The sequence below is a fragment of the Choloepus didactylus genome, chromosome 9, assembly GCF_015220235.1.
Source record: "Choloepus didactylus isolate mChoDid1 chromosome 9, mChoDid1.pri, whole genome shotgun sequence".
NCBI lineage: Eukaryota > Metazoa > Chordata > Mammalia > Pilosa > Megalonychidae > Choloepus > Choloepus didactylus.
Genome location: NC_051315.1, coordinates 61125723 through 61149331, shown reverse-complemented (window position 1 = coordinate 61149331; position 23609 = coordinate 61125723). Strand labels below are relative to the sequence as shown.

Genomic DNA, 23609 nt, shown 5'->3' with positions numbered 1-23609 from the left:
TTTAGTCCATTTTGTCCCAGAAAACATTAATAACTTCCAGTTGACTTGGTTGATAGGCTTGGCTAAAACCTCTTCAGTTGGTCGTGGAACCTGAGGTGATGAGGTGATGACCTCTGCAGCTTTTAGTTCAGGGAAGATGCCCTGGGGGTCAGAGAGAGACGCTGCTCCAGGTACTTCTTGATGAGATTTGTCAGCAGATCACATACCTGAGTCCTCACCTGTCTGCAACCAGAGTTCTTTTGGAAGAGGTGGCTTGTGTGAGTGTGTGTGTGTGGGCCTGCATGCGTGTCCGAGCACATTCTCAGGAAGGAAACTCACCTCTTTGGCTAAAGTTTTTTTTCTTTTTTCCATGAAGGACAAATAATGGACATGGAATCAGACTTTTGCTTGGGTAGCACCAAAAATGTAGTTTCTCCTCTTCTTTTACCCCAACTAGATGCTGTAATTGTTTCTCTAATAATGAGAGAACCTTTGCAAATCATATTCTTTTTCTCAGCGGTTTTAGTTTCCATTTGCTTAGGAGACTTTGTAACTCAGTTTTTGCCATAGCACATGCATACGTTTACCAGACATCTTTTAAGTCATTTTCTTTCTGGTCCACCTAGTTATTTATTTCTGTTTCCATTTGTGATATCCAGGGTATTTTTTGTCCATGAAACGGACTTGTTCCCATGTCTGATATGTGACTTAAGTGGTTAAAACATAATCAGATATTTGGTTCCTTTGTTGTTCCTAGGTATGGACCCTATTTATAGGTTTGATCTCTGGGAATTTCTATTGAAGTCTGAGATGCCTTGAGGGTTGGGCTGACACTCTAAATTGCTTCCTTAATCATGACTCATTTCTGGAAGCTTTGATGGGTTGTCTGGCTGGAAATTGACAGCATGAAAAATAGTCAGGTTGGGCTCTGGGCAGAGTGCTTGATTGGCTGCAGCTCTTCACTCCCATCATTTTCTGCTTCCCCCTCCCTGCTAAATCTTAGTTCAAGCAGGAAAAAAATATATATATTTATTGAGTTTATATTGATGAATTTGATCACACTGTGATAAAATATAAATGATTGTTGAAGCTTAATTGGTTACCTCTCCCAAGTCTATGTATTTCAGCATATGCTTTTCAATAAAGTCTTAAACAAAAAGGGTGAGCCTCTGTTTATAGACTATTAGACACTGTGGGATACAGAAACATTCTCTTTCCTGAATGATGCCTGGTAAGGGCCACCAGATAACACCAGGAAGAGTGGCTGCCCCTGGTCATGTCCTGGGCAGTGGTGATGACATGATGTGCAGTGTCTCTCTGGGTATTCGAATGCTGTCAGTGCTACCAGGTGAGAAGAGTGTTGCTCTTCTTCCAAAATTCATCCAATTTTAAAGATGTACCTAATGCATTAAGCTACTGCAGGTTAATTAGGAAGAAACGATTCAAACTTTAGAGTGGTCAGTATTGGCTTCATAGGTTTGTTCCATGCAGAAGAATGAGCAAGGACCTGGGGCTTGAGTTCTCTGTATGTGGGGGGAGAAACCCTGGGCCCTAATGCTACTGTTAAAAAAATAACTGTATTGCCTTTAGTAAAAGTGCTATGCACTGACCAGATCTTGAAGCCACCAAGAAATTAAAATCTCTGGCCCTTTGGCATTATCTGTTTATTTTGTTTTGTTTTATACCCCATTTTAAAAATTATGTGATTGGAACTTTGAATAGGAAGTGAGCTATGGTAGGTCTGTATAGATTAGAATGAAATAGCAACACATCCTAAAGTAATTTGGGTGGAGAATAAAAATGTATATTCGGGGCCCCTCTGAAGAGCTGGGGGGAGGATACAGAGGTGTTGGACTTCCTTACCTGGATTGTTGCTGATGTTCTCACAAACATTGGGGACTGATGGCTTGATGTGCTGAGCCCTCTGTCTTGGGGCAGGCTCCTATATAGCTTGTTGCTGCAAGGAGAGGCTAAACCTGCTTATAATTGTGCCTAAGAGTCTCCCCGAGTGCCTCTTTGTTGCCCAGATGTGGCCCTCTCTCTCTAAGCCACCTTGTTGGGCGATCTCACTGCCCTCCCCACTACATGGGACCTGACTCCCAGGGATGTAAATCTCCCTGGCAATGCAATGATGGACCCGGCATCGTGGGATTGAGAACATCTTCTTGACCAAAAGGGGGATGCAAAATGATATGAAATAAAGCTCTGTTGGTCATTCTTATGCACTATATTGATAACACTTCTTAGGTTTTAATATATTGGAATAGCTAGAAGTAAATACCTGAAACCACCAAACTCCAACCCAGTAGCCTTCACTCTTGAAGACGATTGTATAACATTGTAGCTTACAAGGGGTGACAGTGTGACTGTGAAAACCCTGTGGATCGCACTCCCTTTATCCGGTGTATGGATGGATGAGTAGAAAAACGGGGACAAAACCTAAATGAAAAATAGGAATGGATGGTGGGGGCAGTGATTTGGGTGTTCTTTTATTTTTATTTTTTATTCTTACTCTGATTCTTTCTGGTGTAAGGAAAATGTTCAAAAATATATTGGGGTGATAAATGCACAACTATAAGATGGTACTGTGAACAGTTGTACACCATGGATGATTGTATGGTATGTGAATATATCTCAATAAAACTGAGTTTTAAAAAAATGTGATATTTGATTAAGCAAGAGAATACTTGCTATATAGTTATAAATAATAATAATAATATGAGCACCCATGAACCTACTACCCTACTTAACTAAAATATTACTGCTATCATTAACCCTGGTTTTTGCTTTTAATGTAGCTCTGATCTGCCAGATTGCTAATGAGCAGTGGAGACTTTCCCTCATTTAATAAACTGACCGTGAGGGCTGAGAAAGATTTGGCATTCCTTCCTTCCTGTGCAGGCAGCCAGATTTAGGACATGCTTATCTCTTTTAGAAAAAGGGTAGTTTGTGACAGTTCTCACTAAAAAAAACTTAAATCTAATCACTTTTCATGGTAGCAATTTGAAAGAAGAATTCCTTATCGTGATTTGCTTCATTTCTACACAAGACTGAAGAAAATGTATGCTTATGATTATAATAGATCATAATATCTGCCATTTCTTGAGTGCCTTCCACTGGGCTGAGCAGTTTATAGGCATTATTTCATTATTATTCCCTATTAGAGTTGAAGGAACTATAAGTTCTGTGAAATCCAATAGCTAAGTTGAAATTCAAACCACTTCCTATGTTTTTATTCATTCATCACTGTATGCTTGCTATGCTTCAGGCAAATTTTATAAGTAACATTTAAAGTGCATAATTCAGTGTTTTTTAGTACATTCAGATTGTTCAGTGATCTCTACAATCAATTTTAGAACAGTTTCATCAACCCATAAAGAAACGTAGTACCTTTTAGCTATCATCCCCCATTCTCTGCCCCCGCCCCCACTCTAGCCCTATCCTTCCATCTTTGTAGATGTACTTATTCTAGGTATTTCATATAAATGGAATCATAATATGTGGTGTTTTGTGACTGGCTTTTTTCACTTAGCGTAATATTTTCAAGGTTCATCCATGTTGTAGCATGTATCAGTGTTTCATTCTTTTTCTGGGTGGACAGTATTCCATTGTATGGATATCCCACATTTTGTTTATCCACGTATCAGTTGATGACCATTTGGGTTGTTTCTACCTTTTGGTTATTGTGAATAATGCTGCTGTGAACATTCATTGACTATGTTTTGTATGGACATATGCTTTCATTTCTCTTGGGTATATACCTAGGAATGGAGTTCCTCAGTCATACATGGTAACTCTGTATTTAATTTTTGATGAACTGCCAGACTTTTCCAAAGGGGCTGCACCACTTTACATTCCTACTAGTAAGGTATGAGGATTCTGATTTCTCTGCATCCTTGCCAACACTTGTTATTGTCTGTCTTTCTGATTATTCACACCTGGCAGGTATGAAACAGCCTTTCATCGTGGTTTTGATTTGCATTTCTCTAATGGTTGATGATGTTGAGCATCTTTTCATGTGCACATTGGTCATTTATCTCTCTGGAGAAACAGCTGTCAAGTCCTTTGCCCATTTTAAAATTAGGCTGTCTTTTTATTACTGAGTTGTAAGAGTTCTTTATATATTTTACACACAAGTCTCTTATCAGATGTATGATTTGCAAATATTTTCTCCCGTTGTGTGGATTGTCTTTTCACTTTCTTGATGGTGTCCTTAGAAGAACTGGACTTTAATTTTTATGAAATTTAGTTTATCTACTTTTTTTCTTTTTTTGCTTGTGCTTGTGGTATCATACCTAAGAAATCATTACCTAATCCAGGATCACAAGATTTAGGCCTATGTTTTTTTCTAAGAGTTTTATAATTTTAGTTCTTACATTTAGGTCTTTTGGACCTTCAGGCAAATTTTAACCTTTAATGTTTTAGAGTTTTGCCTTGAGCAAGGCAAATTTATTTGTCATCTCCAACATTTGGGTATATTTCTTTCTGTTTTCATACACATCTCACATTGCTTGTGCACATCAACACACAAAACACACTCACACACTTTCTTTTCTAAAACAGATGGAAGTTTTGTTGACTCAGGCTTTCACTTACTTTAAGGGCAGCGGGGACTCACAGTGAACTTCTCACTTTAGAAATAGAATATAACCTTTGGGAATAGAAGTATAAACAGATTGTGCATTTCCACATTTTAAATCTTCATTGTGAGCATTAACCAAACTTTTCTTTTAGCCACCAACTTATATCTATACCAAAAACTTCTCAAAAAAGACATACTGCTTCAGAATTTGTGATAATTTAGATGTGTTAGCCTAAGTTTTTTTGTTTGTTTAGTTTGGGTAGTACCTATAGATTGAACTATAGGTTTGATAATTGCTTGACCCATCTTTAGGTGGGGGTAGGGGAAGAGTGTATGAGTGTGTATACAATTACTCAGTAAATAACTGATGAATGATGAGTGTCGCATGTGTAATATATATGTATCAATAGGTTTCAAATAATTTTTCCCATTGTTCTCATGTGTAAACCATTTTTATCAGGCCATTTATTTTTATTTTTCTATTAGAAGGTATCCATTAGAAAAAAATATATATATAGGTATTACATGTCCATATCAGACATATTTATAACTGTATACTTGATTATGATACTTGTAGTGGACATGAACAATAACAATGCCAACTTAGAACTATAAGTACTTTTAAAGTACTTTAATATGCACTATTGTCAACCCCTGTGAAATAGGTCGGTGAGGAACAAAAGCTCAGAAAGCCTAACTTTCTCACCCCAAATTGCATAGCTGATACATGCTGGAGCTTTCATATGAGACCAAGTATTTGGATTTTAAGATGAACTCCTTTTATTGTATAGTGCTCTCTGAGGGAATCAAAACAGGGGCCCTTCTCTGTGTGTCAAAACAAATCCAGATGAGTCCATTCAACTTTGTAGTGGCTTTTCTTTCTTTTTAAAATTATCTTTATTTATATCTATTACTTATCTAGGTATAATTAATATACAAAAAAAATGAACAGCTTTTAGGTGTTCAGCCAAGTGAGTTTTGACAATTGTATCCTCCCATGTAACCAACACCCTAAACGAGATAGAGAACATTTCACCCCAGAAAATTCCCTCATGTCTCTTTCCAGTCTTTCCCTCCTCCCCTCCTCCAGGCAACCACAGTTCTGATTTCTGTCACAAATTTTCTTTGTTCTTGGATTTCATATGAATGGAATCAGGTAAAATGTTTTCTTTAATGGCTGGCTTCTTTTACTTAATATAATGTGTTTTTGAGATTCATCCTTGTAGTCTGTTCTTTTGTATTCTGCTGAGTGTTATTCTATTGTATGAATAGACCAAAGTTTGTTCATCTAGTCTCTTATTCATGGACCTTGGGTTGTTTCCAGGTTTGGGTTATTATAAATAATGCCACTATAAACATTCTTGTACAAATCTTTTTTGTGAACATATGTTTTCATTTTTTTTGGGTGAATATCTATGAGTAGAATGGGATAGATGTATGTTTAACTAATAAGAAACTTCCAGTTAGTTCTCCAAAGTGGGTCGAGCATCTTGCAGTCTAATCATCAGGGCATGAGTATTCCACTTGCTCCGTACCCCACCAACCTTTGATATTCTTTGTCTTTTTTATTTTATTAATTCTAGTGTGTGTGAAATTGTACCTTTTTATGGTTGGATTTGCATTTACCTGATGCCTAAAGATGCTGAGCATCTTTTCATGTGTTTATTGGCTATCTGCACATCTTTTTTTTGTGAAATATCTGTTGATGTCTTCTATTTTTTATTAGCTTGTTCGTTTGTAGAAGTTTTTATATACTCTGGATATAGTCCTTTGTCAGATATATGTGTTATGAGTGACTTTTCTAAATATGTTTTCTTAATGGTGTCTGTGGTGGTTTTTTAAAGAAAAACAAATGATGTAGAACTTTCTGGGCACATCCAAAAACTTAAGTGGAAATAAATTTAAATATCTTTCAAAGTCAACAAGGCAGAAGGTTTAAAAGTCTAAATGGACTGACTTAAAGGTACTTTCTAAGTGTCTCTCTGGGAAATATCTGTTTTTATGTTGTGAAAGTCTAACCAGAGGTCAGTTTACCACATTACGTCTTTCAGAGAGTGTTTGTTTCTTGGTGAACAGTAGTCATAAAACCCAAAATTTATTTATTGCTCAGCAAAGGGCTGGTGTAATCCCTTCGTGTTGCGAACACATGTCCTGGAAAACACGGCGTTTCCCTTTGCATCTTGTGGCAAGTCTGCATTGCTCTTTCACATTACTGAGTGCACAGGAGCTCTGTGAAGTAGGTGCAGCAGTTTATTGGGATCCCAGTGACCTCTCCAAAGTTACAAAGTTAACAACAATCTAGATCAGCAGCCTTCCAAACCTAGAACCTTTCTAATCTCCCATGTTCCCTCCCTCCAGCCTGCACCTGCACACACACTCACGAACACTTCAGATGGGGACAGCAAGCAGCCCACTGGGTAGGTGGAATATTTGCTAATCCTGGGAGCCAAGATCTATAGCTAGATATATCCCTATGTTGAAGAAGTCTGTCTGTGTCTTCTTACCAAGCTGAGCTTGCACATCTCCCGGGAGTTATTTGGAAGGAGGAAACTCCCATCACCAAGAATCAATGTGGTCCCAACTTTATATCTCACACTCACATGAACGCACATACATATGTATACAAGTTAAAAGTCCTTATGTATTTTTGTCACAAATAGCTTTTCATAGGTACCCGGGGACTTTGACTTTCCCCTTACCTTATTTAGGAGTATGTGTAGTTGCTTCTACTCATGTTGTAACACCTTGGCAGGTATCATCACTCAGTAATGAACATATTATAGTTTATTCATTTTAAACTATCACTATCTTAGATTATTTTAGAAACAACTATAAATTTCCCTTTGCTTTACAAAAGTATCTAAGAATGTTTGGTTGAAGGCAAGTGAGGCAGAATCACTGTCTGTTCCTAATCCTAGTGACAACTAATTCTGTCACTTTTATTGGTTTGGTTATTTTAAATGTGCAAATTTTGTACATCTATCTGAGGAACTTGTGTGGTCTTCAACAAAGTGAAGTTAGATTTTCATCAGTGTCTTTAAGAGAAAATTTTATAGTGAGTTGCTCAATTTGGACATTTTGAAGTTGGCAGGAAATAGTTAGGAGACCACAAATCAAAGAAGGAAGTAAAGAGGGGACTTGGCTAAGCAGGGTCTGGGTCCCCAGCCTCTTTGGGTTGTGCCCTGGGGTAGGATAGTGAGGGCAGGGGGTTGCTGACCCTGTATGCAGCTCTGAGGCTCCTCTGGGACATGGTGACATCTCTGTATCACATCCTTTTTCCTCCTAACTTTTGCAGTCAGCTTTAGTTGGTTTATTTTCTCATTCATGTGTTATTTTTCTTTTTTGAGTGACACAAGGTTAAGTGGAGGTTATTACATTCTTTTCATTTCTGTCATATAGGAATAACCCTCATTCAAAATGAAATTTGTTCTCTTCTTATATGTCTTTTGTAATTCAGTTCTAGAGCAAAGAATGACAACTTAATACTAAAAAATAAAAGCATCTAAGTCTGTTTTAATATTAGTGCTTGTCTCTCTTTAAAAAAATAAGCAGCAAATTTGCTGAGGAAAATTTACCAGTTAGAAAGTTAAATGCTGATTTTGGTGAAAAAATTTCATGGTGAATGGCATGTTATCTAATGTAAGAATCAGTGCAAGAAACAGCAAGACGTCAAATTAGACAGCGTCCATTTAAGACTTTGTAATTCTGTACCACTGTGGTTTAATTTAAAATTTTATATATCTTGGTGTCTTATTCCAGATCTCTAGCTATACATGGTTAGGTTTTTTGATGTTCACATGCACATAGGCAGGTAAGCTGTTTTAAAGTTTTGAATCCACACATAGCTAGCCACTAACTGGTTAGAAAAATGCTTTTGAAGTACATAACTTACCAAATTTACCATGGGGAAGAATGTGTAAGGGAGAGAACATAGTCTATAAAGAACCAGTTCTGGATTTATTTATTTATTTGTTTGTTTATTTATTTGTTTATTTATTTAGAGTACTTAATACATTCATGTGATTCAGAATTTAAAAGGTATAATAAGGTATATATATTATGAAAATTCTTTCTCTCAGCTACTTGGCTTTTTCATTCTAGGGGGCAACCTATGTTTTCATCTTTAAACCATTCTGTTATTTTTTTTTAATGTAAACAGTTTTATTTAGAAACAGATAGGTACCTGTTTGCATTATAGAATATAAAACTTGGTTACACTCTATAAAAATAAGTAGTGTCCAAATTCAAGAAAGCTAGCATTCACAGAGCACACATTGTAGGTGTGTAGCTACAGTTCACCAGCCTCGGGCTTGATCTAAACCAAAAACATAATCCAAGGGATCATTAGAGATTAGAGTAAAATGCTTGCTGCTGAGCACCTAGCATCCAGAAGTTGCTTTCTTGGCATATTAAGATTTGCTTTTTAAGTGGGTGACTTTACCATAAGGCCTGGGTTCTTGGACCTAGTGAGCTTTGAGGCTCTCCTACCCCACAGTTCATGACGTGCTCTGTTGAACTAAGCCAGGGTTGGTGGCATTATTAATGATCTCTGGTCTTCTTAAAGAAATCAGGAATCTGGAGGGCAGAGAATTTCTATCACCCTATATTGGGGTTAAACTTTAAAAAACTGTGTACCCACTGTCAAGAGCTCAAGTCAATGAAGTTTCATGGTACCTGGCTTTTTTTTTTAACCATACCTAGTAGCCCACCTCAACATGATCATGGAAGACCAAAGGATATATATCCAGAAAGATATATGAAATAATAAAGGGCTATACATACAAATATTAGTCTTAGTAACCTGAGGGCTAAAAGCTTGGAATACACTGACTCTTTTCAAAAGAGGTCCATCTGTAAGAAAGGAATCAAAACAGACAAGTGTGCATGTTATGTGCAATATAGGTAAAGTGGAGTTGGGAACAGAGGGCACTTTCTTTAGCTCTTTCTGCAAAATTCCCTCTCTTCTATAAGAATTGGTAAACCGTTGATCCATGATGAACTTTTTATTGGGGGGGTGAGGGGAGTAGAGAAGAAGATGGGGGAATGGGGAGTGATGGTCAAGGGCAGGGAGGGTGACCAGTGGTCCTCAAACCAAAGAGCCGCCTCTCCAGCTGACACAGAAGGAGGCTTGGTAGTAAGTGGTTTGCATTCTGAGGTATGAGGATCCCTGGTAAATTCAGCAGCATATGGTTTTTGGAAACCAGCCCATAAGATGAGAACACTGCAACCTAGTTTACTGCAGTTTGACCACTGTCCAAAACAGAAAGGGAAGCAAAAAGTCCTCACTCTGTTTGGAGGTTCTAAACTTTCATATGCGGTGATCCAAATACTCTTCTCAGAAATCTCTCTCTCTCCCTCTCTCTTTCTCTGTTAGAGTTTCTTAAGAGAATCCAAATTCAGTGGTCACTTCTCTTGTCAGTTAAAGGCACTTTCAATGACATGACTGGAAAGGGTAAATCTTAACTGCTGTGAAAGCAAGGTTAATTCCTTAGTATAACCAAACCCCTGGGGAAAGAGGAGACAGGACAGGGCAGTTGCAGTGATTTCAATAGGCAAGACAGTCTTGAGCATTTCAATAGATACACACCGGAAAAAAAAAAAGTATGCCCTGAAAACACTTGTATTTTTCTTTTAGTTTTCTAGCTGTTTCTAACTATAACTGTGTAGAGATCACATTCACTCCTTGATTGAGTTTCAAGACACAGACCCTAACTCTTCCCACCACAGCTGTGCTTGACAAAATCAAACTCCTACTCCTACAGGGAAAAAAAATAAAAAAGAACTAATAAAAGTTGAGCCAAGGTTTCTTACAGCACACGGATATTTCCTCATCCAGATAATGCCAGGATCAGTTGCTGGATTCGTAGCAACTGAATGGAGTCTGTGGCCCCTACTACCTCTGAAATGTTCTACTTTCCCATGGCAAGGTTAAATATTAACTGTCTGAATATAGATTGTGGGGTGTATTTTTCCTTTTCTCACTCCTGAACATTTATTGATCTCAGGCTTTAAAAATTAGTTAAGTGAAAATTATAAAAACTATGTGATAAGGGGTAGAGAGAGTGAAGGACTAATGTCTATGACATATTATACATAATACAAAGTGTAAATGTATGAACACAAGTGTAATAATTAGATTTTTTCATCAGAAGCACAGTTTTCCTCTGGTCCTTACGAGAGGAGGAGGAACGGGGACAGGATGGTGTTCATTACACCTTTTCACGTCTTAAAAAGTTTGTAATAACGGTCTCAGTAGCAAAAACAATTTCATGTGAAACCAGAAGCTGTAAAAATAAATTACTTTTGAAGAAACATGGGTTCTTCTATCTGCAGCTCAAGAACCCATCATGTTGTACTAAGGCCTCAATGAAATCTGTGGCCTTGCTGCCCACAAGTAAATCATAGTTGTCAACAATCTCCTCCTTGGCAAGCTTGCCACCCTTGTTTTAGTCTGATTCATAGACCAGGTGCCTGGCTTCTGCCTCTGTGTGATCATAGTCTGAGGGGAGGATCCAATCTTGGGTCTCTTCCTTGTCCATCTTTCCATCATGTTTTTATCTTGAAACTCAACAAACTGCTCCTGCTCTGTCTGCACCCATTCTGGCTCATCAGCATTCCCATAATGGCTGTGCAAGTCATTGGTGTACTCTTCTAGATCAGTGAAACCATCAGCATTTTTATCCATATCCTCCATTGTTTCCTGTGCTACTATATCTTTCATGTAGTTGTATTCCTCAGAGTGCCTTAAAGCTGTGAGCTCCTCCTTTGTGGTAACGAGGTCTCCATTGTTGTCTGCCATTTTAAACCTCCGCTCATCTCTAACCATCATCTGTTTACAGTTAAATCCATCATCAGGGTCTGGATCATCTAAACTGTAGCTGTAGGTGGCATTTTATACTCCTCCAAGGAAATGAGGCTGTCCTCATTGAGGTCATGCCCCTGCCACTGCCTCTCGGCATCCTCGTAATTCCAGCCCTTTTGTGCAAATTTAATCCAGTCTTTGAGCTCATTCACAGGGACAAACCCGTCCTTGTCGCTATCTGTTTTACTTACAGTCGTTCCAAGTCTCTCTTCCAGTGTCAGCTGATAAAAGGTCTTTGCTTCTTCAGCACCCAGGAGGGCATCATGGTCATAATCAAAACTCAGCGCATCACCATGAAGCTTGTTGCTGAGCGGAGGCTCATGGTGTGTGCGTGCCTTCTTTCCTGGGGGCTTGCGTGAGGCAAACACCACGTAGGGACAGGCACATAAGAAGCTGTCGCAGGTTCATGATAATTGGATCTTTCCTGCTAGCTGCTACCGCCACCGCCCAGGTTGCCATGGCCGTTGTCCAAACCATTCTGATTTTGACAAACTTAAATAAATTTTGAAATATTTGTGCCTATGTGTACTTAATATTTTATGTTTTGTTTATGTCACTTGGCATGATTTTATTACCTAATCATGTTGCTTGATTAAGAACATATAGTGGCTACTTAGCTATTTCCATATTGGGCATTTGAATTTTTTCCGTTTAGTTTTGTTGCTATTAAAAATAGCAAATATTAGCATATTTGTACAAATACAGGAACTATTTTATTCATTGAAATATTAACATATTTTTATTTCACAATTTAACTTTTCTGAAATTCCTTATATTCAATGATTGTATTTACTGTAGTTCCCCCTGAAAGGCCTTATTAAATTGATATCACTTAAAATCAGTAGTCTTAGAATAGAGCAAATGTGATATTTCCTTCTATTTATTTCTCAGAAAAGAAACAGTTAAAGAATGTGATATGATCATAATCCTTGTTCTATAATTTTTTTTCAGGATAGTTGAACTAATGTTAGATTTTATTTCCCCTCTCCTTGTTTCCGGTTGAATATATATGAGCTGGTGGTCCACCTCAGAATTTAAAAAAGGACAGTACCCATTTGTCATGTTTGTTTCCTTTTAAGAATTAATAGCTTCTAAAGTTTTAGACAAGTTAAATAATGATCTTAATTTTTTTTCTAAAATTAATTACTGCCCTGGATGGCGTTTGCCTACATGTTCCTAGCTCTATTACAAGGTTTTAAAGAATTTGTATTCATATTTAAAAGGATATGCAAATTATGTAATTGCTACAAGATTTCCTTCTTCATATATAGCATTCATAGACATATGTCTCATAGATATACGCCTTGCAATAGTGTCATTGCACACTCACTTGTCAGATAATATATGTAAATATGTAGGCTGTACATTTAAAAGTTGTGAATGCACGTCAGTTTAGTTTTGTGGTTATGTCCAGTGTATTGTTGGAAGTTAGCATGTGTATTGTTAATAATCTTCAAAGCATATAAAAATAAATATGTCCATTTAAAAATACAGTCATTGCCGTCTCTTAATTGTACTATTTTGGTATTGAAATTTAGTATGAAGCCTGTTACTCATACACTCAGAAGGAAATTTGAAGGATTTAAAGGATATGAATCTCAATTTAATAGCAATTATTTCCCAAAGGGTTTATGAGAGAAGGAGAAAAGGAGGGAAGTATGGGATAGGGTTGGAGTTCTTCTGATTTACTAATGATTAAACACATGAACAAACTTCTTATTTATTTAAACATAATATCCACATTTGATGAGTGCAACCCAGGAGCTGACATTGTTTGATAGTGGCAAGTTTCCAGGATTATAATCAAACTTTGTGGTTCTGTTTCTTTTATTTCAGTCTGCTTTAGTTTAGAACTTAAAGCACATTTTCCCAAAGATAGTCTTTTCAACCATGATTTAAATAAGAGATTTCAGGGAAGTTGTAAACTTTTGCAGTTGGTTTTGTATTTAATAATAGCTAAAGGAGCAATTACTTGGACTATCATTTTAATATAATTTGTCACCTAGAAATCCTTTTGACAGTATTGTTGGCTTAGACTGAAACCTTGAAATGCTTCCTCTTGCCGGCAGTGCAACAGATTACAAGAGAGAGAAGCGCAGGCAAACCAACTTGTAAAATCGGGTCAGTGCGTTATGCTGGGACCTGAGTGCCATTGGTCTGGATTGTGTCAAGTTGGGGAGCTGCAGGGAAACAAGAGAGAGGTGGTGAATTGCTGCACCTCCTTGCTCGGTGAGGGCAAAAAGGGGATTAAGGTCCTGGGGAATGTGGGACAATAAGTGTGTCACGAAAAGGAAAGGAATCTAGTGTCAGTGCTGGTGATTCTGGATGTTGGTAGGAGCTAGGTAGGGGTCAAGATTGGAACAAGAGTAGGTGGGTTTATAGCCCCGTGACAGAATGGCTGAGATGTGATGGCTCCCTTTAGAAGGGGTCCTGGGAGGCCTATGGGTTTTAGAAAAATAAACAGAATGTGAGTGAAGGTAGAGTATTCAAGTGCCATTGAATGTTGTGCATGTATGAGTTTTATGGGGATTGTTTATAGTCTTTCTATAGTTGTGGAATTACAGTGCCCCAGTGAGGCACACATTTCATATTTCACATATATGATATGCTATTGAAGTTAAGTTATATGACTATATGAGTATGGTTATGAACAAAAATATATGTGTATATGTATATGTGTGTATTCCTGATCACACACATTTTTTCTTTCTTACAGAAACCAAAAGGTTGGTAGCAGTTTGTTTTTTGAATCTGCAGATTTTAATGAGATATATTCACGTACCATATATTCCATCCAAAGTAGTCTCACAGTATCATCACTTAGTTGTGCAGTCATCATGACACTCAATTTTAGACAATTTTCATTGCTCCAAAGAGATAAGTAACAGACACAAGGAAAGGAAAACCCAAAACACCCCATATCCCTTATCCACCCCCCCCCACCTTACTGACCCCTAGTATTGGTATGGTACACCTGTTACTGTTGATGAAAGAATATTGTTATTACTGTTAAATATAGTCCATAGCTTGCAATAGGTAACTTTTCCCATATACTACTCTATTATTAACTCTTTGTACAAGTGTTGTACATTTTATGCAAGAACTTATATTTGTAGTATTAATCGGTGACATACATGACTTTAAACAGCCTCTCAATCAAATTCACCTACAATATGACACTATTACTTATAATCCTAATATTGAGGGTAGCAGTTTTAAGCAGCCTGTTTCTCTCTCTCTCTTTTTATTAGTTAACAGATTTCAGATGCAAGTACACTCTCATTACCCAAATTTAGATTTCTGTCACTCACCACTTGAGTGTGGAATGTGGCTTTGATCTGAGTCTGTTGTGTTCATGGTAACTGGTTGTTCCATTTTTGAGCTCTGCTTTGAAGAGTTTTCTGATTTTGTCTTGAAATGATACTGAAATTTGTCTTTCAAATTCTCTCCTGTGTGGGTGTAGCTGTGTGCCTGTCTCAGAGTTTTGCTCAGGATAATATGTTTTAGAATTTGAACTAGAGGAGCTTTATTCCCCTTCTGACTTAAGATACTTCTGTGGGGCCAAAGTTGTGTTTATTGCTCTCCAATCCTTGGAGAGGGAAGCAAGTGACTGAGCTAAAGAGGATGACTTCTAAGAAGAGCAAAACAAAAAGAAAAACAAACAAACAAACAAAAAATACTTTCAGACCTCCTGAATCTTTCTTAGGTTTCAGCTTATAAAAGATACCGGTCTTCTGCCTCTTTCCCTTTTCACTGGGGAGCTCCCCGCTGCCACATCTGGCTTCACTTTCATTTCCCAATGAGTTTATATCAGCCGAGCTCTTGTGGATGTGGTTGGGGTGGCCCTGGAAAAAACCAGTCCGAGTAACACTCTGTATATTTCAGATAGAAACAAAGCCAGACTGTAGATTGGCTGGAGACCTAAGAGTTTGGGACCATCCCTGTGGACCCCTCCAGTGTTGGCCAAAGCATCCGGCTCTCGTTCCCCTGTAAAGCAGGGAGGTGTTAAGGTGGTAAAAGGCCAAGGCTGTTCTGCTTTTCCTTGTTTACACTGCCAGTCAGGCTCTGATGTGGAAATCTCCTCTGTGACTGTTCCCCTGCCTGCAGGCTGGAGGCTCTCAGGTCATCTTCACCAACCCCCTGGAGATAGTGAAGATTCGCCTGCAGGTAGCGGGAGAGATCACCACGGGACCCAGAGTCAGTGCCCTGAACGTGCTCCGGGACCTGGGACTGTTTGGTCTGTATAAGGTGGGTAGATTCCCTGGGGCCCCCTCAGTAGAGAGCTTGTAATCTACTCAGTGTAAATGTAAAAGAATGCGAAAACCAGGCCCCCTCTGCCCCCCCAATTGAGCAGCAATCTTATCCAGCAGGGTTGTCCCTGGAGTACAAAATCAAACAAAACTAAAAATCAGAACACTTCTGTTAGAGGCAGTGGGATGCACAAACCCACTCTCCCGTTGTGGTCCTAGGCTTTTATGAAGTCAGCTGGCAGGGAGGGCGATCTGCTGGCTTCAGGCTCACAGCCTGTCATTTGATGGGAGTTTGCAGAAAGTTTCTTTAGTGTTCCTCTTGGGCTGGTTTAGGACTTCAGAATAGTCTTATGTTTATTTTGAGTCAGAGTTATCCCTATTGTTATCTTCCCAGTAGGAGCTTCTCTTTGTCTTAATAATTTGACCACAGTGAAACAGTGGTAGAGTTTGGTAAGATTCAGGTCTTTAAGAAGTTAAGTGGTGGGATTTGTCAATAATGAATTCCATTTAAAAAAAAACACCACCACCAGACTGTACTGTGCTTTAGTAAAATGCCAGTCAACGGATTCCTTCCCTGCAGGTATATTTACTCCCATCATTACAGATCAGATGTAATGGAGCAGAAGCTATTATTTTTCTTAAACAAGGAGTATTTCTTTCCATTCCTTTGCCTGGTATAAGGGCAGAATATGTAAATTTAGCCACTATAGGCAACTGTATTTCCAAAGCATCTGATTTATTTATAGCGCCATCATCGCAGAAATGTGTAAATCTGCTTCTATAGCTGCAAATTAGAAATTCTCTCTGGATTACAATCACACAGCATTGGGGCTCTTTGGAGACCAGCAAGCCAAGGATGCCTTTCTCCAGAGGGTTTTGTGTACCATTTTGCAACTTCTGTCCTTTTTGGAATTTGCTTTGAGAGCTGAATTTATTAATAATGTTTCTATTTGTATCATCCTTTAGAGAGTCTCTGGATTTTTTGGGTAATGTTTGGGTTTATCTTTTAAAAACAGAGTCTTGAGGGAAGCGGGTGTGGTAGCATATCCACCTGGCTAGGTAAAGCCCTGTGCAGGGGGACAGGCAGGCTGTTCCTGGGTGGGTTTCTCTGGTGGGGACTCCCTGCTGAAATATTTTATCTGGGTTCTCCCACCTTCTGCTACTTAGGACTCAAGGAAGGAGGAGGGAAGATTTGTGGTTTCTTTTTCCCAGAATAGTCACCTTGCTTTACCACCACTGCTGCCTATAGCTTCCTACCTGGCACTGTGGGGGCTCAAAACAGGTGGATTGCATTGGTGATTCATTCCTTGTGGCCGTCCTTAACTAATACTGGAGCTTGGGAATCAAGCTATTACTCTTGGGATTCCAAGTCTATCCCCCCACCCCCGAATGCCAAACAGAACAAGCAAGCTGGAGGTTTGAGAACTGAAATTTTATTAACTTTAAAAGTCGAATCTAAAATGGAAATCCTAGAAAATCCTTAGCTGTCAGAATATTACCCAGTTAATAACTTGAGGACTCCGGGATCACCATCCTTTTGCAAACTTCAAACTGTACTTACTCTCCTCCTCCCCATGAGCTTCCCATTTTCCTTCTGTCAGTCCCAGTGCTGTTGGAGGGATACTTGGCTTGTCACCCAGAGTTCCCTGGATCTCACTTGGGCATTCACACCCTGTTTACACAACCATTTTGCACTATTTCCTCACTGTGTGACAGGGTGCCAAAGCGTGTTTCCTCCGAGACATTCCCTTCTCTGCAATCTATTTTCCTGTTTATGCTCATTGCAAACTACTACTGGCTGATGAAAACGGACATGTGGGAGGTTTAAATCTCCTTGCAGCTGGAGCCATGGCAGGTAACTACACTTTTGTTTTTTTAAACCAAAAGACCCCTTCCCCCATTCTCCTTAAGAAGTACAGAATCTCCATGTATTTTCCATCTTTATATCTGGGTTATTGTTTGTAACTAACTTGATGTAAATATGACCACTTTTTCTCCTTTGTGAGATGTGTTGTAATTCTGATGAAAGTTAATTACATTTGCATAATGTGGATAAACAGCTTAATGCAGCTTAGCAACTCTGAGTCAAATTAGATCTGCCCATCTAAATTGGGCTTTCATCATTAACACGTTTCCTTTTTTTTTTTTTAATCTTCATTTTATTGAGATATATTCACATACCACGCAGTCATACAAAACAAATCGTACTTTCGATTGTTTACAGTACCATTACATAGTGGTACATTCATCACCCAAATCAATCCCTGACACCTTCATTAGCACACACACAAAAATAACAAGAATAATAATTAGAGTGAAAAAGAGCAATTGAAGTAAAAAAGAACACTGGGTACCTTTGTCTGTTTGTTTCCTTCCCCTATTTTTCTACTCATCCATCCATAAACTAGACAAAGTGGAGTGTGGTCCTTATGGCTTTCCCAATCCCATTGTCACCCCTCATAAGCTACATTTTTATACAACTGTCTTCGAGATTCATGGGTTCTGGGTTGTAGTTTGATAGTTTCAGGTATCCACCACCAGCTACCCCAATTCTTTAGAACCTAAAAAGGGTTGTCTAAAGTGTGCATAAGAGTGCCCACCAGAGTGACCTCTCGGCTCCTTTTGGAATCTCTCTGCCCCTGAAGCTTATTTCATTTCCTTTCACATCCCCCTTTTGGTCAAGAAGATGTTCTCTGTCCCACGATGCCAGGTCTACATTCCTCCCCGGGAGTCATATTCCACGTTGCCAGGGAGATTCACTCCCCTGGGATTAACACGTTTCTTAACCTCCTGTGCCCCTGAAGCCTTAGGTAAAGCCAAGCTTAGCATTGAGGTGAAAAAGTTCTTTATCAAATCAGTTGCTTTGTTGTACCTCATGCTGATGCACAGGTCTAGCATGCCCTCCCTATCTCTGTATACCGGAATCCTCAGGATTCAGCTTGAAATTGAGCTGTCTTCATCTAGCTCTCCCTGTTCCTCCTCCCACTCCCCTCATTAGACCAAAGTAAGCAGTCTGGCCAGGAAACCACCCTGAACCCGATTTGCACCTCTTTTCTGACCCTGAGTACTATTAACAGTTGTTTCATAAGTGTTAACCTCTGTACTAGGCTGGGAGCTCCTTGAGGGAAGAGTTTCATTCTGTTCATCCTTTGCTATCTGATGGTCGCCAGCATTGTAATAATAGGTACTCAATAAATGTCAGTGGAATGAATGAAAACCTTCATGTAGTCTAAGATACCAAATCAGGAAAAGGAAAGATTCCATGTGAAAGAAGAGCCTGGCAAATCCAGGAAGAGGCTGCCTTCTGAGCTCATGGGTACAGCCTTACTCTTGAGTCCTGCAGGAGCTGACTTGGGATAGAAAGGGAGAGCCTTGCATCCTTTGCTGCCCCACAGTTCTCAGAGTGACATGGGAAGGAAAAGGTGCACGTTTGCTCTCCCTTACAGTCAGGGATAGAAATGTGAAGGGCGAACACAAACTCAAATGGCTGTCCCCAAATGCTCAATGCATGGCTAGGCTTGTGTTCACTGTGTGGCTCTAAATTGCTGGGTTTGTTCTCTGGTGGCCCTGGCCAAACTCAGCAGGGCATGTCGAGTCAGGGGTAGGGGGAGCCCTTGCTTCCCAGGCTGCTAGGAGGACCACATTGTCATTCTTGCCCAGGCAGTGAACTTGTGGTGACAGGAGATGACTTGTGATGATTAAATTCCCCAGGGTGCTGTGAGTTCTTATTTGGGGTGCAGCAAATCCCTTGTCCTCTGGTGTTTCTAACTTCAGTAAATTGAACATTTAAAAGCCAGTTAGGTTGCCTGCTTAGTACTTGGCACTGAGTGCTTGTCCTTACTCTTTCTGGTAGTCACCAAAGTCTCCCAGGTTTAAATGTGGGCCAGCATTTTCCCTCCCAACTTTCCCCTGTGCTTTCCAATCTGCACCAAAACCAAAACCAAAACCAAAACAAAAAAACCAGCCAGAGAACAGATTAATCATAGACAGGCATTTTGCCACTGGTTGCTGGAACCAAATAAACATTTCCATGAAACTGTCAACACCAACTTCTTACCCACAGGCTTTTGATGTCAGTTTGCAGAATGTGAGATGAATCTTTCTAATTTCTGCCAGTGAAGCTTTGCTGGCAGGCACCGAGAACATTCAGAATCCTACATCCAAAGGTTTACCTAGTTTCGTGGGGGCAGGGTGCAGGGCCCGGCTGGGGAGAAGAATTTGCGTGTTCTCTAACAAGCCTCCCACAAGTCCCCTGGTTCCATCTGCTACTGACTAAAGCCGTGATTTTCAGGCCAAATTGAATTTCTTCCCTCTGGGGAAGGTTATGCTGCTCCTTTGTTCCCTGTTTTGTTTTATAAGTAAAAGCTGTAGTTGTGAAATCCATTTTCTGTGTCCTGCTGCTGAATAATCTCCGTATGACCCCAGGGAGCTCAAGCACAGAAGGTGTCTGAGGGGACTTTTCCACCATCAGCTCACCTGTTGTGCCTTAACTGGTTGCCTGGCCTCCTCTCACCCCAGTTGTAATGACTTCTGTCACGTAAGCATGTCTGAAAGATGTCACAGCCAGCTCTAAAGTTAGCCCCTCAAATAAATGCGTGGTTATGAGTATTGCTATTCACCTTGCACAGTAAGGTTGACAAGGATCAGCAAAAAACTACATTTTGGCAGCTCATTAAATTGACATCTTACTTCGTATTATACAGGAAAATACTTCTACTTTATACAAGGGGAAAAAAAAAGGAGAGAAAGCCATTGCTAGCAAAACCTAAAGGGGAACACTTGGAAATTGTCCTATTAATATTGCTGCATTTTTTCCCCCCACAGTTCTTTGGAATCGTGCAATGTAGAGTGATTTTTCTAATTCAAAAAGAAAAGGATTTTGCCCTGGCCACTGAAGCAGCTAATAGGCTTATCTCTCCTTTTTTTCCATTAGTGCTCAGACATCTATTTAAGGAACTTCGAGTTCCCCTCAAGTGGTTAAAGTTACTACTTGTGTTGTTAGATGTTAGCAGTATTTCTATCCTTTATAAGGGACTTTGGATGAATTCAGTGTGGCTTTCTCCTGAAAGGTGTGCCTGCTGCTTCTCTGGTGACCCCTGCCGATGTCATCAAGACAAGACTGCAAGTGGCCGCCCGTGCAGGCCAGACGACATACAGCGGTGTTATCGACTGCTTCAGGAAGATCCTCCGGGAAGAGGGGCCCTCTGCATTTTGGAAAGGGACTGCAGGTGGGGCTGGGCGCATCCTGCATGGCCTGCCGGATTTCATGCTCTGCACGTCTGTCACTCAGTGGTTGTCTTTTCCACACTCATCCTGGTTTTAATTTCCCCCTTGCTTCTTTTTCAGCCCGAGTGTTTCGATCTTCTCCCCAGTTTGGTGTAACCTTGGTCACCTATGAACTTCTTCAGCGGTGGTTTTATATTGATTTCGGAGGACTGTAAGTGCAATTACTCATCTCCTTTATAAAGAAAGCACCCAAACCAAAACAAACCTTTCTTCAGTCTACTGCATATTTGAAGCTCTTGGAAAAACTGATAAGATGGAGGAACCTTTAGGACCAACACATTAACAACAAACAGTGGTCTTGAGAGGCTGTTTTAAAGGTGTGAGATCTTGACAGGGTGACATCATACACAGTGTCAAGCAGCTATAAGGGAAAGTAGACGGATGCAGCAAATTAAAGTACTACTGAGTAACTGTCCTTTTTCAGTGGATGCAAAACTGAGCTGTGTGGATTTAGGCCCTTATTGTGTAGATTTTAAAAGGCCGAATAGCCTTGCCTTTACGTCCTCCTCTCCAGAAGTAACATAAATTTGTATTAGTAACACTTTTGTGAACTTTCTTTCAAAGACTTAAGCCTTTTCACACTGATATTTCATCTTTCATCATAATTTATTATTAGATAGGTATAGATGTTCTTAGATCTAATTTATTATAAGAAAATCAATAGGTTCAGAGAGGTTATACCTATTGACACATTCACTGGTGAGGGACAGGCCAGAAAGCTTAGTAGTTGAAGCTTTCACTGGAAAGACGAGGAAGTACTTGTCGAATTTGCTGGGTGGGAAAGGTTATTTTACCCAGGGTAATCAGTTAACAGCTTTTCAGCAGAAAACCAAGTCCCGTCTCTGAGTTCCCGCCTCATAAATCTGTGAACACCTCTCTGCTCATAGGCCGAGTAGGGAATTAGCTGTTGAACCAAGAGGTGGAAAGGCCTATACAAAGAATGTGAGAATGGCAGTCTTACAATTCCATTGCTGTAAAAGCAAGAATTAAAGCTATTTCTCTTTAAATAATTTTAGTAAAAACCTTTATGAATCTATTACATAAAATGTTAATTTTTAAAATTATGTCAAAACATAAAAAAAATGTAAGCTCTTTATGATTAACTTAATATGTGCTCAGTGGAGAAAATTTGAAAAAGAGAAAATCACCCTTTATCCTACTCCCTAGAGATATTAATATTTGCGTATAATTTCTTCTGGTATTTTTTTCTATGGATCTATTTATATATGTATATAAGCATTGGAAATTGAGGCCATTTCTCTTCTAAATCAAATACGTGAATGGGTTGCTTTAAAAGCGGCTCTAAATCCTGACTACTGCAGCATACATGGCATGGAAATGGTTTAGACAGACACTCTTCTTTTTGGTGGATGACTCAGACTGAAATGCTCCGTCGTAAACCCCTCCCGTTAGTCTTGGGGATGCTCACCATTTGCTTTTTCCTCTGAACAGCAAACCCTCTGGCTCAGAACCAACACCTAAGTCCCGCATTGCAGACCTTCCTCCTGCCAGTCCCGATCACATCGGTGGATACAGACTCGCCACAGCCACTTTTGCTGGCATAGAAAACAAGTTTGGCCTTTATCTTCCCAAATTTAAGTCTCCTCCTGTTGCTGTGGTTCAGTCAAAGGCAGCGGCGGCAGCAGCTCAGTGAGGAGATGACTGTGGAGCGCAGCACGGTGCGCCCTGAAGAGAGGTGGACGAGAGCAGCCCTGTAATGTATCCAGTCAGCTGCATGGTTCTGGCTGAGCTGAGGAGTCAAACTATTCTTTCTATATGACTTATACATATATTTGTTTATAAAGTAATCATTTGCCTGGGGTGGGGTGGGGGGGAGCAACGGAGTTTCAAGCTTTAGTCTTATGTGTTGAAATGTTTTCCTAAGCCTTGGCATGAATTAGTGTTCTAGACTCTGCTTTGCACAGCTTACACTTACAGTGACTGTACATATTGTACATCTTTGTACAGAAACATCTTAGCACCTCACCCCGACAAATCACATTTATAGAAATGTAATGCAGTTATGAGTGGCTTGAAATGTACAGAATGTTTTGAAAGTGTTTATTAAGAATCACACGAAAATAAATGTATTAAAATTAAATTCATTCTCTTATTGGTGACTTATGGAAATAAAGCATCAATATTGGATGTATTTAATTCTTAGTTTGTTTTCCATTCTGGAATAAAAAGGTGCTTGCTGATAAAAAGCATAATGAGACCTAGTGCTAAGACCACTGAATAAGAGAGAGAAACTTTGGAGAAGATGCATGCCAGTGGATGCCAGAGGACTAGGCTAATGACTCGTGTGTGCTGATGTGTTTCCATTTGCATTTAATGTGTGTAAATAATCTTCTGTTCATCAATCAAATGGCATTTCTTAGGTAGCTCCTCACCTGTCAGTGCACATATAGACAAAGGGATGTTGCAAGCATTTACTGGCTTAGTTTTTGCCTTCCTTTGACACAGCAAAGATGAGGATCAAGATTTGGAAAGAGTAAAGGATATTTTGACAGTTTTCTTTCATATAGATATGATTCCAAAAGAAAAAAAAATTAGATGTGCACCAAAATGTACGCACCTACTTGGATCTTGCTTCATAAATATACTTGATGTTGCTGCTGCTACTGTGATTCATTCCTGATTCCAAATA

The 23609-nt window shown here is 39.4% G+C and overlaps 1 protein-coding gene and 1 pseudogene across 3 annotated transcripts in view; one reads left to right on the top strand and one right to left on the bottom strand.

Annotated features, from left to right (window-relative positions):
• Positions 1-23060, top strand: part of SLC25A12 (solute carrier family 25 member 12) — a 121901-nt gene extending 98841 nt beyond the window's left edge. For all 3 annotated transcript variants that reach the window (XM_037849346.1, XM_037849347.1, XM_037849348.1), the window contains 5 exons: positions 15531-15671; positions 17390-17528; positions 20743-20901; positions 21020-21110; positions 22412-23060. In XM_037849346.1, the coding sequence (XP_037705274.1) occupies positions 15531-15671; positions 17390-17528; positions 20743-20901; positions 21020-21110; positions 22412-22613 (732 nt within the window). In that variant the 3' untranslated portion in view covers positions 22614-23060. The remainder of the gene's footprint in view (positions 1-15530; positions 15672-17389; positions 17529-20742; positions 20902-21019; positions 21111-22411) is intronic.
• On the bottom strand, positions 10885-11831 carry LOC119544489 (annotated as a pseudogene).
• Positions 23061-23609: the final 549 nt, after the last annotated feature.